Source organism: Dromiciops gliroides, chromosome 1 (genome assembly GCF_019393635.1).
Source record: "Dromiciops gliroides isolate mDroGli1 chromosome 1, mDroGli1.pri, whole genome shotgun sequence".
NCBI lineage: Eukaryota > Metazoa > Chordata > Mammalia > Microbiotheria > Microbiotheriidae > Dromiciops > Dromiciops gliroides.
In genome coordinates this window covers 622155034-622174778 of record NC_057861.1, presented here as the reverse complement: position 1 = coordinate 622174778, position 19745 = coordinate 622155034, and the positions used below count along the sequence as shown (strand labels likewise).

General features: G+C 38.6%; 1 protein-coding gene across 4 annotated transcripts in view; it reads left to right on the top strand.

Moving 5' to 3' along the window:
- Positions 1 to 19745, top strand: part of CLUAP1 (clusterin associated protein 1) — a 55843-nt gene that overhangs the window by 33811 nt on the left and 2287 nt on the right. For 2 of the 4 annotated variants that reach the window (XM_043975323.1, XM_043975322.1), the window contains exons 9-12: positions 3782 to 3854; positions 6396 to 6503; positions 9276 to 9331; positions 13471 to 13661. In XM_043975323.1, coding sequence (XP_043831258.1) covers positions 3782 to 3854; positions 6396 to 6503; positions 9276 to 9331; positions 13471 to 13620 — 387 coding nt within the window. In that variant the 3' untranslated portion in view covers positions 13621 to 13661. Of the gene's footprint in view, positions 1 to 3781; positions 3855 to 6395; positions 6504 to 9275; positions 9332 to 13470; positions 13683 to 19745 lie in introns of those variants that run through there. The other 2 variants (XM_043975321.1, XM_043975324.1) reach the window with 1 other exon arrangement.

The window sequence follows — 19745 nt, the reverse complement described above, 5'->3', positions numbered from 1 at the left end:
TATAAAATATAGGCCTAAATATTTGGAGAAGTATTAATTTCTCATGGGTTGACAGAGCCAATATAATTAAAATAACAGTACCATACCAATCAAACTACCAATAGATTATTTTTAGTGCTAGAAAAAATAACAATGAAATTCATTTGGAGGAAAGAAAAGTGAAAAATCTCAAGGGAAGTAATGAAAAAAAAGGAGAGAAAGGGGACCCTATCAGTATAAGATCTCAAATTATATTACATAGCAGTAAGCATTTGGTATTGGTTAAAAAATAGAGGGGAAGATACAGAGGTCAACCAGTGGAACAGATTATGTATACAAAATATAGAAGCAAACATAGTAGCATAGTGTTTGATGCTTTTTAAAGATGGTCATTAAAACAGTTTTTTAAAGTAAACAGATGTTTAGGTGGCACAGTGGATAAAGCACTGGCCCTGGATTCAGGAGGCCCTGAGTTCAAATCTGACCTCAGACACTTGACACTTACTAGCTGTGTGACCCTGGGCAAGTCACTTAACCCCCATTGCCCTGCAAAAAAAAAAAAAAATAAACAGATGAAAACAGAAAGGAAGCCAAAGGGAATTACTGATAAGCTGGTCAGTTTTGAAAGTTACATGTTGAATCTGTGTTATAATTAGAAAGAAAAGCAATCACTGTATAATAGAGATCTGCATTTTCTTGTACATTCTTTTTTTCTGTTCTACTGTGTATATGGAAATGCTCATTTTATGTGGAATTTGTGATAGGAGTTCAGTTTTGGACATGAGATGCCTATGGTACATCCATGTAGAGACAGATATCAGCAGACAGTTGGTAACACTGGAAAGGAAATCAGGTGAAAGATTGGGCTAAGTAGTCATTTGCATAGAGAGAATAATTAAAGCCTTGGGAATTAATGAGACCCGCAAGGCGGATACCCAAAGAGAAGAAAAGAGGTAAAGGGAGAGCCTTAGGGGCAGAAAATGAGATAGTAGCAAAGGATACTGAGGAACAGTGGTCACAAAAGTGGGAGAAGAGCTGAAAGGGTAGTGTCTGAGAAGCCAAGAGAAGAGAAAGCATCCAGGAGGAGAGTGCAGTTTGTAGGGTCAAAAGCCAGAAAGAAGTCAAGTCAGAAAGTCTGTTTGACTGAGCTGTTTCAGTAAACCTTAGATAGGACAGTGTCAGTCGAATGGTGAAGTCAGATAATGTAATTCAGCAGATTGAGAAGAAAGTAGAGGGGTGAGGAAATGGAAGCAATGTGAAGATGACCATATTTAAGAGTTTGGCTGTGAAAGGGAGAAGAGATATTGGTCAGTAACTTAGGGAGGAATCAAGATAGCTGTGGGATAAGGAGATTGAAGATGAGAGAAAGAGGGAATGATTAGAGGGAAAGCTCCCAGAGGAGATGAGAGGGAATAGAATCAAGAGAGGTTAGGTTTGGGCAGCTAGGTGGCACAGTGGATAGAGCACCAGCCCTGGAGTCAGGAGTACCTGAGTTCAAATCCGGCCTCAGACACTTAACACTTACTAGCTGTGTGATCCTGGGCAAGTCACTTAACCCCAATTGCCTCACTGTTCAAATCCGGCCTCAGACACTTAACACTTACTAGCTGTGTGACCCTGGGCAAGTCACTTAACCCCAATTACCTCACTTTAAAAAAAACAAAAAAGAGAGGTTAGGCTGGGCAAGGAGAAGACCTGCCTCTTCATCAGAGCAGAGGTAGAAAGACTGAGAAATGATGAAGAGGAGGGGGTCCGAGGTACAAAGGAGGGGAGAGAAGAGGGAACTCGCAGTGTGTAGCTTCTGTTTTCTCCATTATTATGAATCAAAGATGAATCCTCTGCTGAGAAAGGAAGTTTGGCTGTGAATCTTTTTAGAGAGACTATACCAACTTTCTCTCATTTGCTCTTAACAGCAGCCAAAGTCTCTTTGTAATAGACCTGAATAACCATTCTTTATGTGTTTGTTTGGAGTAAATCACACCATTTAAAGACTTTTAAAAACTTTAAACTTAACCAACACCAGATAAGATGAGTCTTTCCACCTCAGAAGCAGAACAGAAAGAGGCTTGTGAATGAGCACTGCATCTGAACCCCTTATACTTCTTCTTCTTTTTTTTTTTTTTTAGTGAGGCAATTGGGGTTGTGACTTGCCCAGGGTCACACAGCTAGTAAGTGTTAAGTATCTGAGGCCGGATTTGAACTCAGGTCCTCCTGAATCCAGGGCTGGTGCTCTATCCACTGCGCCATCTAGCTGCCCCCTGAACCCCTTATACTTCTTACCCTCCAAATGTACAGCAGAGTAGTTAACTTGTTATTTTAAAAACTGTTTTGTTTGTCTTGTGGACATTTACTTCAACTTTATGCTACTAGTCATTAAGGCTGATACCTTCTTTCTCTCCATCCTACCTAGCCACACTGTCCAACAACTTTCATTGATGAAATCATGATCCATTAGACAGGGTGCTGGATTTGGAGTCAAAGGACTTAGGTTTAAGTCCCACATCTTCCTCTTATAAGTAGTAACCTGTGTGACCTTGGGCAAGTCACCTAACCTCTTTGGGCTAGTTTCCTCATGTAGAAATTGAGAGAGTTAGATTAGATGCCCCTTAAGGACTTTTCCAACTCTAAATTTATGATCTTATGAAATTGTGAGGTGAAGTAGGAATTGTAAGGGGCTAAAATTCTAGCTATACTATCTAAAATCTAACGAGTGGTCGCCAATAAATTATAAGCTTTAGCAAGAGTATTTAAGTGTTTAAGTATTTATTAAAGAGCATTAGGATCAGAGAGAAAGGTAAAAATCTAACTATTTCTAAGAGACCCCATCATCTGACCCACCATGGCAAGGTCAGGAACCAAAAGAGCAAGAACCCCTCTGCCAGTGTCCGCTTCCTACTTTGTGTCCTCCCAGAAATGGGAAGCTCCTCAAGTTGATTGGCTGGTAGCTTTGATAGACAGTACCCACGAGCAAATGTCACTTCCTGATGCCAAGGAACTGACCACATGGCTTGCCCTCAGACACCTTCTCCTCTTGGCGGAGCTTTCCTACAGTAGCTCTCCAGCAAGTGTCATCATTCCAATTGTTACAGTAGAGAAGAAATATCAATCAGTCTAGGTGCTAAAGATACAAATATAAAAGTGAGATAGATAATGCTTGCCTTCAGGGAGCTTATTTTCTACTTGGTCTATAGCATGTTCACAGATAACTAAATATAAGATATATATATACAAAAGGCACAGTGATTTGAAAGTTGGAAGAAACACACAGTATACCAAAATAAGGTCAAAATGGGTACATGGTTTAGACATAAAGGGTGATATCAGAGATAAATTAGTAGAGGAAGGAATAGTTTACCTCTCAGATATATGGAGAAGAGAAGAATTTATGACCAAACGAGAGATAGAGAATATTATGAAATGCAAAATGTATGGTTTTGATTGCATTAAATTTAAAAAATTTTGTACAAACTGAAGATTGGAGGGATGGCACCAACACCAAGGTAATCCGGGAAGGCCTCTTGAGGGGAGTTTTGAAGGGATATAGGGGTTCTAAGAGTATTCTAAGCATGGGGTATCCCGTCATGCATTTAATACTCGGAGAGAAACTTAAAGGTACTTTTTTTAAAGGTTTGTGTTATTTGTGTGTGTGTATTAGGTAATGCATGTGTTTGCATATATGTATGGTCTCTTTGTAGTGTTCTTTTCATCCTATAATGGTGCATACATAAATATTAAAGAATAACACACAAACCACTTTTTTCATCCTTAACTGTTTTGATCCTTGTTTGTTATCTTCCTCCAGGAGGCTGAAAATACCTTACGTCTAATGCAGAATAAACTTAAGGAAGAAGAAAAGCGACTGCTTAAGAGTGGAAGTAAGGTCACCATCTTTAGATAGAATTGCTTACATTAGACTACCATTATCAACAGATCAAATCAACAAGCATTTATTTAGTGCTTACTGGGTGCCAGGCACTGTGCTAAGCACTGGATAGGCACGGAACACAGGCACCCTACCCAATCTGGGAAGTATTTCTGTTGGCCCTTCCCCTTCCTCTCTGTGCTCTCTACCTGTTTACAAATATGGATTAAATTTATTGCTGTGAAGTGCTTGGAGGAAGCTGTAAGATACCTTTCTTTTTGGACGTAGTTCTTTCTGGGGCTTCTCAGGGCACAAGAACATTTTCTTTGTGACTAAAGAAAGGAGGGAACTTGACCACAAGACCCTTTAGTGTTTCCAGCCCAACATAAGGCATTCTAAGAGAATCACTTGATTATTTTCTTGTACATTGGTGCTGGTGATTATCTCTCCATCACAGTGTATGATAGTTAGTGGCTGAACAAAGGCTTTTTTTTTTTTTTGTACAATGGCAGTCAACAGCTTCCACCCAGAGTCAGCCTCTGATGTCTCTATGTGGTTTAGAGGTTACCCTGAATTCCCCAAAGCTAGACCACAAATTATGGCAAGTATATGCTACAAGTCTGTGCCAGATCAGTAAATCAGTTAATAGACATTTGTTAAGCACCTGCTACATTAGGTAAAGACTTTGTGTTTCTTCTTCAAGCATTAGCCTGGCTAATGTTGGAGAGACTCCTCACTAGAATTTTGGCCACCAGGTGAAGCTTCTTGGCTACATCAATTTGGAAAGTCCCATCCAAGTCATGAAGGAGTTTCAGTTCAGTTCAGAGGGGATACCCTCACTGATAAAATTATTAATCTTCTAAAGTATCAAAGTCAAAGAGCAGACCCTAAGATTAGCTTCTAGGTAGAAGTATGTAGAATCAGGATTGACACCATCCAAATCTTGAGACGTTCTCTTTCCAAGCCTAGGCCATTCCCCTAGACAGCCATTTGTGACCATGGAAGAAGAGAAGCCAACAGTAGTTATTCTCTCTTCATTCAGTGGTTGTAAGACGTTCTCTTACCTTGCAATCAAAACAATTCCTATTGTACATGCCCTAAGCATAAAGGTTCAGTAATACAAAAGATTATTCAGAGAATGTCAAAATGTTAACAATAATTATTATAAAATCATCTGTAAAATGACTTTAAGACATATCTTTGCAATTTTCCCCTTTAGAGATAATCACTAGCATCAGATGTTGATTTCTGGGAGTGACCATCTCCTCCTTGGTGAAAACTATGAATGATGGTTCTTTTCTGTTGTTCTAGCTTACCCCTTTATTTAACCAAAGGTCTAGTTTGTCCTAACACTATTATCGTTACTTATTTCATCTTCATAATTATCGTCATTATTGAAGAGTTCAGTTCTGTGACACAATTTGGGAATGATGTTTAAGCCAATACCACATTTTTTTCCTTTTCTTATAAACTAATTTGGAATTTTTAGTCATCAGTGGGAACCTGGTTCCTCAGTTTGGAGGTCTCACCAGTGTCCCTCCCTGCTTTAAGAGAGAGTCAGAAACAGAGTATAACATTGTTTGTTGAATACAGATAGGCAAAAACAAAAAACCTCTTGTTCTTACAGATCAGGAAAAAAGCTGAGAGGTACAAATGAATATTTTGAATATTGATCTTCCTTGTTGGATGGAATTGATTTGTGCCTCTTGAGAAACAAATGATACAATTGTAGCATTTGCTAAGCAGCATCAGCTGAATACTCGGCCTGGCTCTCGGTTAAGGCTTTTTCCTGCTCCGCTGGTGTCTTCGTAAAGTATCAGGAGACGGAAATTGCCTTTTTAGGGTCTTAGCAGACCAGCTAGAAGGCCACTGTAGAAATCATCTCAGACACAGACAAGAAGCTGCTTCTTATATGATTAACCATAGACAAGAGTTTGAGTCTTTTAGAGTAAATGACTCCCCTTTTGAAGAATATGTTGATGAATTAAAGAAATTTGGAAAGTGGGGAGGAAATGATACAATTGTAACATTTGCTAAGCAGCATCAGCTGAATGTGGTAGTTCATCAGTTAAATCAGCCCTTATTGAAAATCAGTGGCACAGACAAAACTGATGCTAGAGAACTCAACATTTTCTACCATAAAGAACATTATGACAGCATTAGAAAGATCAATGACAATTCAGAAACCCCTGCCACTTTGGCATGCAGAGAATTGGGGAACCACTTAAAACAATGTGGCATACCCCAAACTCTAGCAGCTTAAAAAGTGGCCTTGGGTTTTGGTGAGTTTTATACGGAATATAGACTAAGCCTAGACTTAAGACGATTTGTATTGTATTTCTACTTTCCTATCCTTCTAATCAACATCACCTTGTGACTACCATACAATAAAGGCTCTATCTAGAAAACCAGAAGCTTCTTCCATTTACTAGTCGGGGAGATAAATTAAGGGAAAGGTTAAGTAGGGGAGATTTATGATCAAATATCCAATTTTAATCTCACATGCCTAGAGATCAAATAACTTTTTATAACATTTAATTTTTTTGTTAACCAGGCAATGATGATTCAGACATAGACATCCAAGAAGATGATGAATCTGACAGTGAAATGGAAGAGAGACGATTATCAAAGCCACGAACAGCCATGGAGGTTTTGATGCAAGGTGCCTACATTTCTTTGGCCACTTCCTTTCACCCCTTCTTTAAAGGAAGTATTCTGGAGTGATTTGAAAGTCTCCCACCTTCAAAGGAGATATAGTGCTCAGCACAGTGCCCGGCACATAGGAAGTACTTAATAAATGCTTATTCTCTGTCCCCTTCCCTTTCCACCACAGAGCCAAGACTGCCCTATGTCAGGGCTCTATCTAGAGCCCTAGAAGGTCCCCTTTTGGTTTGACTTTACTAGGCCTGCTCTCTTGGTTTGGTTCATGAACCACTTATTGATAGTTCTCCTAAATCTGTTGTAGGTTTAGCCTCCAATGACATAAGGCACACTGAACCACTTCTAGGATCCTAGAGTTAGGGTTAGAAGGCATCTTCGGGGTCACCAAGGCTGACCCTTTGTTTTTTAAAAATGAAGGGAGAAAACCAAGGCCTGAGAGGATGAGTGACTTGCCAGAGCCAGGATTTGAATCCAGGTTTTATAGCTCCAAATTCAGGACTCTTTTGACTATCTACCACACTTCTGGGATGTTTTGAATTATGTTCTGTATAAATCTGTGTAATAATGAATTATGTTGTATTGGTCTAGTCAGATGATAAGAGGAAATGTGACATGGTGTAAAGAACATGAATTAGATAGTGGCCTCTGCCTTCAGCTCATCCATTACACTACAAGTGCAGCTATGTTGATTGCCTTCAACTTGTGATATTTTACAATATGTTTTAAGTAACTGTACCCTATCCTTATATGATAAAACCTCTCTAAAACATTTTCCTATCAATCCCAGAGGACAGAATTTGGATGGTTGGTAACTATAATAATAACAAGTATGTGGATAGTACCTTAAGGTTGGAAAAATGTTTTACATATGTCGTTTGACCGTTACAACAACCCTGTGAGGTAGGTGGTGTTATCCTCATTTTGCAGATGAGTAAATGGGCAGAAAGGTTAAATGATTTGCCTAGGATCACACACTTAAGTGTCTGAGGCAGGATTCAATTTCAGCTTTTCATGACTTTTTTTTGGGGGGGGTCAGGGCAAGGAGGGTAAAGTGATTTTCCCAGGGTCACACAGCTAGTAAGTGGCAAGTGTCTGAGGTCAGATTTGAACTTAGGTCCTCCTGAATCCAGGGCCAGCGCTTTATCCATTGCACTACCTAGCTGCCCCCTTTTCCTGACTCTTAACATTTTATCTACTGCCCTACCTAGTTACGCCAGATGTCATCCATTCATTCACTCATTTCCGAGCTGGGGAGAGAGCTAGGCATGCTAGACAGCTCCCTAAAGAGTGGAGCACAAAGCTCTCTAGGATTGCAAACTGTGAGCTCCTTGCCATGACAACCTGGTCTCTTCTTACCTTTCCTGGCTATGCTTCATGATGTTGTTTCATGTGTTTTCTCAGAAGCAATTAATGATCTTAGTGAGGAAGGCATCTGGAGGAGTTGGTTTGGGATTAGGCCTAATGCTTAGTCAGGAGAGATTCAAAAAAAGCATTCTATTTCAGAGGGAAAGGAAAGACTCCCACCAGTAAGCAATTCAGCAAACGTTTGTTAAGCATAATACTATATGCAACTCACTGTACTTGTAAAAAATAGAGGAGTCAATTGATTAAGAAAAGCAACCAATGGGGCAGCTAGATGGCGCAGTGGATAGAGCACTGGCCCTGGAGTCAGGAGTACCTGAGTTCAAATCCAGCCTCAGACACTTAACACTTAACTAGCTGTGTGACCCTGGGCAAGTCACTTAACCCCAATTGCCTCACTAAAAAAAAAAAAAATTTAATTAAAAAAAAAAAAAAAGAAAAGCAACCAATGTTGAGGTAAAAGCTTCAGGAGACAAGGAAAAAGAAACCTGCTAGACTAATAGGCATGATAATAAGATGGGCCTATTTTTTGCAATGTCCTCATAGTTCTTTGATGCCATTGGCATCAAACAAGGGATATCCTAAAGATGGTTGTCTAATCCACTAGAAGACACCAGCAATTCTCTTCATCAAGTATCACATGGAACATGGGAAATTGGGGATCCAAGTAGCATTGTTACCTGCTAATTATTTTAAAAAACAAACAAAAATTATTATCCACAGTGTTTGAGAATGGAGAGTTTGACCAAGTCAGTTTTCTGGTCTACTTATTATTTATCAGAAAACCTGTTTTAGGGGGCAGCTAGGTGGTACAGTGGATAAAGCACTGGCCCTGGATTCTGGAGGACCTGAGTTTAAATCTGGCCTCAGACATTTGACACTTACTAGTTGTGTGACCCTGGGAAAGTCACTTAACCCTCATTGTTCCCCCCAAGAAAAACCCCAGAAAACCTGTTTTATTTCCACTTTTGTTCTGGGAATATTTCTTTTTAAAATTTTTATATTTTATTTTTTCCCAATTACATGTAAAATCAAATTTCAGCATTTAAAAACAAATTGAGTCCAAATACTTTCCCTCCCTCTCCTCCCTCCTTGAGGACGCAAGCAATATGATAGATTATACTTGTGCAGTCATATTAGTCATGTTGCAAAAGAAAACACAAACCAAAAAAAAAACCCTAAGAAAAAGAAAGTAAAATAAAAAAGTATGTTTCAGTCTGCATCTCTCATTTTTCATTGTAAGTTCTTTAGTTCTAAGAAGTTTTAACTCCTGTTATTGCCATTTAATAAAGGTGTGTGTTGTCTAGGATTCTGGCCACATCCTAGAATTTATCTCCTGTCTTACTTTGTTTAAGTTCATTTCTAAGAACTAGTGGATTTTCATTATTTCTTTATGGTCTTCTCTCTTTAGGAAGACCTAACAAACGCATCGTGGGCACAATGCAAGGTGGAGAAACTGATGATGATGTAAGTTTAGCTGAGTCCTATAACATCCCGATTTCCTATACTATTTTTTTGTTGTTGTTGTTTTGGTTTGGTTTTTTGGTGAGGCAATTGGGGTTAAGTGACTTGCCCAGGGTCACACAGCTAGTAAGTGTAAGTGTCTGAGGTCAGATTTGAACTCAGGTACTCCTGACTCCAGGGCCGGTGCTCTATCCACTGCGCCACCTAGCTGCCCCGATTTCCTGTACTATTAAAATGCCAGGCCTGGCCTCAGAAGAATGGAAAACCTAAGAAGCTAAGTTGAGATCTAGACTGTGGGCAATTGGTTTGATCCTTTTCACTGAAGATTATTCTTAGCCAGGCCGGTTACCTTACTTACCTCTGGTGGAATTTTTCCTCATTGGAACATGATATATTGTTTGCTAATGTGACAGGGAAATGGGCTGGGGGGGGGGGGGCGGCAGTCCTTAGGTATTCCTCTTTAAAGAATTACAGCCTGTCCCACACGGTACAATTAGAATAAAATAGTCTTTTATTTGGGAGCTTAGAGAAAGTGACCAAGAGGGAAGTCAAAGACTTCTCTTGAGGGGAGAAAATGTCTCAGAGACAACATGATTCTCTGAGGCACATTTCTACTTGACTGGGAGGGAGGCCAAAGCCTTTACAGAGGATGAATGGTGGGGGGGGACAGATGGGGTGACCACCTGACTATGGAAAGTTTCCTTTGGGGGTGGGGAAAGGTTGAGTGAGGGGTGGTGGTCCTGACTTCTGGAGTTATCTCTGTCCCTTGGCACTGATCAGGCAGCAGCCATGCCTAATGGGCTTATCTCCCTTACTTCTTAGGTGTGTCCATCCTCATAACTAGTTGGCCAGTTTAAACTTTAATAGTCCCAACCCCCATGTCATTTATTAATATTTCCTCATTTCTTTTTTTCCAATAAGCACAATTGCCTTAGTTATTTTCCTCTTCACTGGTCACTCTATTCTCACTCTCCATAGATAGAAGCAGCCCCAGCTTAGGAAAATGCTTGATTTACAAGTGCAAGAAATCAATTCAGTGCAATTTTAGGAGTATCCATTAGGTTCCTAAAATGGACTAAGTAGTAAGATACAAAGACAAAACAAAAAATTGCCTCTGCCCTCAAGCAGCTGGTTTCCTTCTTCCAGATTTTACCGTTATTTATTCATTCATTCATTCATTCATTCATTCAAGGCCTGGGGAGAGATCTGGGCTTCCTGAACAGCTCTCTCAGGAGACTTGCATAAAGCTCTATGGGATGAGAAAAATGTGAGTTCTTAACATGACAACCAGGCTCCTTCCTACCTTTGTAGTCATATTACACATTTCTGTCCTCCACACATCCTGACATCCAGCCATACCTGCCTACTTGCTGCTTTTCACCCACGATGCTCCATCTCCCATCCCATCTCCTTGCCTCTGCGCTGACTTTCTCCCTTGTCTGAAGTACTCTTCTTCCTGTTCCCATACACCCATCCAGGAGAATCTATAGCTCTCTACCAGACTTGGCTAACTAGCCTCCCAGCTAGGGTTACCTTCCATCTGCTCAGTTTGCTTCTTGTATGGACCTGCTTACATTCCTGTCATCTCCTTTAGAATGTAGCCTCCCTTAGGATAGGGGCCATTTTTGCTTGTTCTTTGAATCCCCAACAAAAGCACATTACCTTGCATGTAGGAAATGCTTAGGAGATGCTGACTGAATGATTATTTACTTGCGCCTTTAGCAGATGTACACTGTTATATCGGAAATGCCTCTAGGGTGGTGACTCTTGGTCTCTGTATCCTTAACACTCCCCATGGTGCCTCGAACATGCAGAACATGGCCTGTGTGTTTGACATTTCTAGCACAGGGATATAAAGCTGGCCTTCAAGCCAAGAAGGGCTGGGTTCAAGCCCCTCTTCTGACACTTACTGACTCTATGACCCTGGGAAAGTCACTTAACCTGTCCGTGCTTTGCTAGGGCTCCCTCTATCAGTGAAATCACACGTTCTATCCCTAGCCCTATGGGGAGGACAAAAACAAAGTGCTTTGGCCATATGAAGGAGAAACCTCTACCCCAAAGAAAAGCACTAGCTCAGCTCTTCCAGACATCAAGCTGCTCACTGATCCCCACATCATTAGAGCCAGTTGTTTTCTGTTAGAGCTGAAGGCAGTTCTTCTCAGCAGTCACCTAGTCATAGGCAATCCATTGTGACACAGGGTAATCCTCTTCATCTAGCATTCACTGAGTCCCTGCTTTAAGCGAGGAACTATGCTGAATACTGTGTATACTAATGCTAAAAAAAAGATACAAGACATGTTTCTTGTCCTCAAGAAACTTACAGTCTCGTTGTGATCAAAAACATTAACACAAGGGTCATAGCATCATAGATTTATAGGTAGAAGAACCTTAGTAGTTATGCATTCCAATCCCCTTCTTTTACAAATGAAGAAACAGAGGCCCAGGAAGTTAATTGACTTGTCTGTGGTCATATGGTAGTAAATATTATAACCTATTTGTTAAGCACTAGATAAATGATACAGACACTATGCTAAACACTGGGGGCCATCAGGAAAGAAACATGGTCATTGCCCTCACAGAGACATGATTGAGAACAGAGTAAATGAAAGATGATGTTAGAGAGAAGGGGTGGGAGAGAAGGGAGAAAAGGATCCGTAGGATTTGAGCTGGGCCCTTAAAGAGAGAGGAGCAAAAGGCATTCTATGGGGGACGTCCCACCAGCAGAGATGGAGAGATAGAAATGTGCATGATCTGGGAGTAATGGTCTGACTGATCTGGCTGGACTAGAAGGTGATAAAGGGAAGATAAAATGGAGTCAGATCCTGCGTAGCCTTGAATGCCAGGCTAAATTTGGACTTGGAGGCAGTAGGACAGTATTGAAAGTTTTTAAGCTAGCGTTTTGGGTTTTGTTTTTGGTGAGGCAGTCGAGATTAAGTTGCCCAGGGTCAGTCACATAGCTAGTAAGTATCTGAGGCCAGATTTGAAATCAGGTTCAGATTTATTTGACAGTGTTATGCGGGATGAAGACAGGAACATCAATTAGGAATTTGACGATTATAGTAGGTCAAAAATATGAGGTGGTAAGTTAAGAAACTAGCAGTGAGTATAGAAAAGAAGGGATGGATGAGGGACATAACAGTGGAAAGATTGATTAATTTGAGGTGGAGCTAGATGAGTAGAGGATGAATCCACAGTTTTAGGCCTGGAATAATAGAATCGATAATAGCTAACATTTATATAGCTCTTTTGAAGTTTGCAAAACATTTTATATATACTATCTCATTTGAAGACTAAGAAGATGAAGACTCCACTAATAGAAATAGCAAAGTCTGGAAAAAGAGTTAGAGGGAGCTTAGGGGCACTAACTAGCCCTTTTTTTGTCTTCATGTGCATGGCTGATTGTATTATAAATTCACACAGGCCTGGGCTGTCCAGAATGGGTGTAGTGTCTACTGTTATTCCATATGTCCTCCCGTCTTCTCCTGCTCATTCAGTAGTAGCAATGATAATAATAGCTAACATCTATGCAGTGCTTTAAGGTTTGCAAGGCACTTTACATCTCTTACATGGACACATACTCAAAATAGGCCCAACCCATACAGCCCTTCATAGACCAGAAGAAGAAGGCTCCTCTCTGCACTTTGCTCTTCATACCTCCTTTCCACATTCTCTTCTCTCTTCCCTGAAAGTCTAATCTGAATGTAAATGAACATAGCTTCAGTTCCATTCAGAATCTTAATTCATCCATTGGTAATAATGCATGCTCTCCGAACTTCATAGTTTACAGCATTGTCCTCACAATAGTGCTGTGGAAAAGAGACCTCAGAGAGACAAAATAACTTCCAAGTGATATTTTTTCTGCGTCCCAAGAAGCAAGTTGCAGGAGCAATTGGTTAAAAGCCATGGCATTAAATATCACAATAGTAAATCCGATTTGTACTAGGTTGTATAGGTCTGGAAATGGATGACTGACGGCAGCATTATTAATACAGACTTTCACCTATGCCTGGGCCTGACTACTTTTCTCCTGAGCCATGTCGTGCTTTTTTCTTTTGAACTGCGATGAAAGTGGTTGTTGGGTTTAAGTTTCTAAGTAAGAAGCAGAAGGTTCTGAGATACATTTGCCATCTCTTTTATTGCAGGAAGATTCAGAGGACAGTGAAATTGATATGGAAGATGATGAAGAAGATGATGATGATTTGGAAGACGAAAGCATGACTCTCTCCCCAACTAAGCCAAATCGTAGGGCCCGGAAACCTGAGCCGCTGGATGAGAGTGACAATGATTTCTAGCTTACTCTTTCTGGCCCCAATGTAAATTAAACACAACACAGGTAAACCTGTGATGAAAAGTTTGGGAGAGTAACATGCATTCTTTTAACTTAATTAGCTGTTTTATTATTGAAGATATTCAAGCTGTATCTTCCTTTGCTTGGCTTTCATGAGGTTTAAACAGGAACCAAAACTACCACCAAGTATTTTTTTTAAATATATTTACCTACTATTTTTGAAAATAGGATTTCTTGATTATTTCCTATCATAGAGGAGGTACAAAAAGGTCCACAGAACCACAAAAAGAAGAGGAACGTGATTAATAGCATTGTGTTCCAAGTCAGATCCCAGGAACAGCTTCCCCCAGTGTGTGCTGCTTTCACATGGTTTTAGAACACTGCAGCATCATACTGGTTTTTAAGAGTCAAACTTTCCTTTTAATTTTTAACTCCCTGTGTGCTCTTTGTACCAAGTGCTGAATTTCCTCAAATAAATCTATTTTTCTAACATTTCATTCACAGAGTCATAGAATGTTAGAGCTGGAAGGGATCTTTGAGTTCATCTAATCCAACTAACATTTTACAAAAAATGAGATTAAGATGAAAAAAGGCTGTGACTTGTGCATGGCTCTATAGCTCTTTGAGTAGAATACCCTGGTTTCTTTAATTCCATCCAGTTCAGGGCTCTTTCTGCTATACCATATTGTCTTTCCTTCATAAGAAATTTAATAGGTTAGTTTCCATCCTTGTAGAACATCCTTATAGGTGAGAAAGACACCTGAAAGCCTTTATATTAAACTGCAATTATGTTTCAGTTTTTTTCACTTCCTTTTCAGCTCACTTATTTCTTTCTTTTTTTTTTTGGTCAGCTCACTTATTTCTGAAAAAGATCATGTTCCCAAGGCAACCAGGACCACTTTTTCATCAGATTTCTCTTTTTTTAGTGATCTGTACTAAATTTGTAAATCTTGTTGATCTAGATTTTTCATTTCCCTGAGACCCTGAGATTACCCATCAGTAAATCTAAAACACCAGCAATGGAATTGCAAACCTGCAAAACTTATATAATCTTTTTAGAGAGTAACCTAGCAGCATTCAGTGAAAGTTATAAAAAAAAATCATACTCTTTGACCCATTAATCCCATTTTTGATAACAACCCCTGAAAGTGTTATCAGAAGCAAAAAAAAAAAAAGTATCTGTTCAAAGAGTTTTGTAACATTATATGTAATCTCAGGGCAGCTAGGTGGAGCAGTGGATAGAGCACCGGCCCTGGAGTCAGGAGGACCTAAGTTCAAATCCAGCCTCAGACATGTGACACTGACTAGCTGGGCAAGTCACTTAACCCCAATTGCCTCACCCCAAAAAAAGAAGCAAAAAATCATTATATGTAATCTCAAAACAGTGGACACAATCTAAACATCTGACCAGAGGTGGGATAATTAAATAAATTATGAAACATAAATGGAAAGGAAGCTATTAAGACTAAGCTGAGGAAGAAAATAAATCCATACAAACCTTTAAAATAAAGCAAATATTAAAAAACACAACCAGAAAAATGAACTACACATTAACCACAACCATATGAGAGGAAGACTGAATAAGAATGAAAGGACCAACAAAGAATTCTACCAAAGACTTAATGGGGGTAATAATAATAATCCTTATATAAAAGAATTTGAGGTGTAAGAGACCTTAAGGATCATCTTGTCCAACCTAATTTCATAGATGGGAAAACTGAGGTCCACAGGGCCCAGATTAACAAGACAGAAGCTAGGATTTAAAGGTAAGATCTCTTGACTCATCTCAGCATCTCTTTTCCACCCTGGCAGACTGCCTCTTTCTGGTATGAAAAAGCCTTGATATAAAATAAATATATTAAGAAGCACTTAAGTAGTCAATTCAGTGATTTTTCTTTTTGGCCACCAGAACCACTTGGCCTTGATTCCTCACCCCTTTCCCCAAAGTGCACCCACTTTTACCACTTATTAGTCATGTAATAGTAGATAAATTGCTTGACTTCTCTGAGCTCCAGTTTTCTCATCTATAGAGTAGGGATGATGATAACACTTCACAGTTAGCAAATATACATCATTATACAAGAAAATTGCCATGTTTATTCTCAATTAATATGGGAAATCTAAAAATTTTAGGAGCCTGTATAACAATTTAGACTCATTGGATGAAAAAATGTGCAACTGAAGGATTATTACAAATTGGAAAACTGGCATAGAGAGGGAAAGAGACTTGCCCAAGGTCATATATTGAGTTAATGGTAGGGCTGAGATTTGAGAACCCAGGTGGTTTGAATCCAGTGCTCTTTCCATACCTTTTTTCCTAAATACTATCTCTCTAGGATTAGTTTTCTACAGCTTGAAAAAGTTGTGCTGAATAGAAATGGTTGACATAGTAGACTATAAGGCAGAGTTTGTTAGACACTTTGGAAGCTATATTTTTTCTTTCATGGAATTTAATTGGTTCCAAAGAGTTATTACATTTTTCTAAAGTGCTGAAGCTAGGATATGGCTTATATACCTGCAAGAGTCTGGCCTGACTTTAAAATGTGGTTATATATCAAAAAATAACGACAAAATAAACCAACCACCACCAAAATCCTATATGAAACTTTTTTTTCAAGAAGCATAAAACATAAAATCTTTAACAAGAAATCACTCAGGCTGACACCCATATCAAAACTCCTTACCTGTAACCATGAAAGCCATAGTCATACTATTTATCTGCCTGGGTACTACCATTCCATGAGAGAAACTCCAAGTGCTTTTAAATAATGATAACATATTATTCTTTATAACAAACCTATTACAGGTTATACTTAGGATGTGAAGCTGCTGAGACCAATATTGTGAATGTGATTCTTTTGGGGTCAGTTAGTTTTTCTTTGTTCATTGCTACAGTACACACGAGGAGAATGTAATATGCTTCTTGAAAGAAAAGGCTATTCTCATTTTTTCCTGGTCCAGTGTCTTGTGCATAATTGGCACTAAATAGGTGCCTGTTGAATTAACTCCAGTCAACCAGCAACTTCATGATGTTTGCCCCAAGAGAACAAGGGCAAATCAGCCCAACGCTACTATAGGAAAAACAACTCAAAAACAAATGTCTTAAATGATGGTAAGTCAACATTGACATCATTGTAGATGAAGAATGACATGTTAGTTACATTGATGGGAGCATTAGGATGCATATGAATTTTTTAGATGAGATAGCAGAGAACATGCTAGTGCCTTTAGGGACCTAGAATATATGCAGACTAACTTTTCCCCCCAGGCTGTTGGTCTGCATTGCTATGGATAGATTTCTTACTATATATAATTTCTTAGAAAAATTATTCTACCTAGATGATTCATATTTACAAGTATCATACAGAATAATTTGTTGTGTCTATACCAATGGCTCAGGAAAAGAAAGGATTTTATTTTTAAATGATCACATAAGCACTAGGTTTAATTTTTTTTATCATGTCTTTTATGCAAACTTAAGAACTTTTATTCTGGTGAAGTGAAGGCATTGGTTTATCTTTCCAGGGCCAGCTGATTATCACATATTAGTTTCTGTATATAAGAGCAGTTCCTTAAAACATTTTTCTGAAGGATAATTCAGTGGTCCAGAGAAGCTTTAAAAGAAATGAAAAGTATTTGTACAAAAATATTTATAGCAGCTCCTTTTGTGGTGGCTAAGAATTGGAAATCAAAGGAATGTCCATCAGTTGGGGAATGGTTAAATAATTTGTGGTATATGATTGTGATGGAATATTATTGTGCTATAAGAAATGATAAGTAGGACAATTTCAGAAGGCCTGGAAAGACTTATATGAACCGATTATAGTGAAGTGAGCTGACCCAGGAGAATGCTGTGCACAGTGACAACAATATTGTCCAATGAAGAACTATGAATGACTTGACTAATCTCAGCAATATAATGATCTAAGACAATCCCAAGGGACTAATGATAATACATACCATCCACCTCTAAGAAAGAACTGATATTGATTGAACACAGACTGAAGCATGCCATTTTTACTTTCATTTTTTCTTTTATTTGTTTTCTTATACAAAATTACTAATATGGTAAAGTTTTACATAATTGCACATGTATAACGTATATCTGATTGCCTCAGGAATTGGGGAAGGGAGGGAGGAAAGGAAGGATGGAATTTGGAACTCAAAACTTTAAATAAAAATGTTTATTATTATTAAAAAAAGAAAGGCAAGGAATTGGCAAAAGAATAATAAAATACAATCTTGACTATAACATCAATTGAAGTATTGCCTCCCAAATATCAAATTGTCAAAGATGGTAGCAAATGAAAATAATAAATTTATTATTAGGCTGTAGGAAGAAAGACACAGTGTAGCTGCGAATTAATTCAACCCTTCTGGGAAAATATTTAGAATTATTCAAGAAAAAGTTATTAAACTCCCCATACCCCCTTTTGAAGCATTCCCATTACTGGATTTATATTCAGTTTCTTCCTGAAAGTCACTGGAAGATCCCATTGGTGTCAGCATTCTTTATAGTAGCAAAAAGCTAGAAATTATTTGCCCATCAGGTGGGGAATGGTTAAACTGTGGTATATGATCATGATGAAATATTTTTGCATTGTAAGGAATGAGGACTATGAAGGATTCATATGAAACATAACCGGTGTTGATTCCAGATAACTGATATTAGAGCACACTTTCTTCTTTTTGTTAAGAAATGGTATATTATTGAAACAAAATGTTACTTGTGCTGTTAGTCCCAAAAGCTATGTTAGACAGTTTTGCTTAACCATTTTTTAAGGGTTGGATAGGACTGTTTTTTGGAATTGTTATGGTAAAACAAAATATATCAATAAAATATTTTTTAAAGAATGCCATGTCAAGGAAAGAGATACAGAATTTTATGGTTCCCAGGGCAGGTTTGTCATTTATATAGTATGATGGCTAAACTAAACTATGATACTCTCTTCAAAGACCTAAGTAACATTTTCTGCCAACCTCATCATAAAAAGAAGCTTGTCATTTGTAATACCAGTGTCCTTTGAGGGAAAGTGGCAGATAGGGAAGTGTGAGCAGGCTGGCACATGTTTTATTTTTTTTTTATTTTAATTTTTTATTTATTTATTTATTTTTTTTAGTGAGGTAATTGGGGTTAAGTGACTTGCCCAGGGTCACACAGCTAGTAAGTGTTAAGTGTCTGAGGCCGGATTTGAACTCAGGTACTCCTGACTCCAGGGCCGGTGCTCTATCCACTGCGCCACCTAGCTGCCCCTTGCACATGTTTTATGCTTAAATTTTACAGCCATAATGATTTCTTGTTCAAACTAAAAATGAGTATCATTTTATAGTCTTCATACACAGTCATTCTCATTGATTTGATCGATAAGATCTGTGGTGTCTTACCTGATTTCTTTTTTCCAGCAGCACAACCATTTGTGGGAATTGATAGTTTTTGCTTCATCCTCTGGCTTTGGTATAGAGGTTTCCTAGTGGGATTTGTGGTCAACTGAGGCCCAACAAATTTCATTCATTCATTCATTCATTCATTCATTCATTCATTCAAACACATCATAAATTCCCATAGTGTGTGAGTAAAAATTATAGAATCCTAGAATACCAAAAAAAAAAAAAATCCCTCATTTGGGGATTATTTAGTCCAGTCCCTATCTGGAACATTAGTCTTATCCTCCTCTTAAATTTCTCCAATTACAGACAGTGCACTATCACCTAAGACAGCTTCCTTTGTTAGGAAGTATCTTTGTTATGCTAAAGTTTTTCCCACAGTTCCATTCTTTGGAGCTCCAGAACCAAGCAAACAAAAGAGCAAAAATGGAGGCATTTATTTCTCCAAACCAGTCAAGGCTAGCACATTATCTAAGGTGAGCACCCTTTTGACCATTGAAGTTCATCTGAAAGACTTCCAGAAGGGTTCTCTCTAAGGCTTTAAGTTGTAGGTCTGCACTGGTGGAAGGAGCTTCCACGCTAAGATGAAATCACAGATCTTGACCCCAAAAAAGACCTGGGAAGTATTTTTTTTTAACCTTACCATTTTGATAGCTCTGCTCTGGACATGTTTTAAATGATCCTTATACCTTATAAAATGTGACAACAAGAACTTGGTTGAGTACTGCAGATATTATCTGGCGC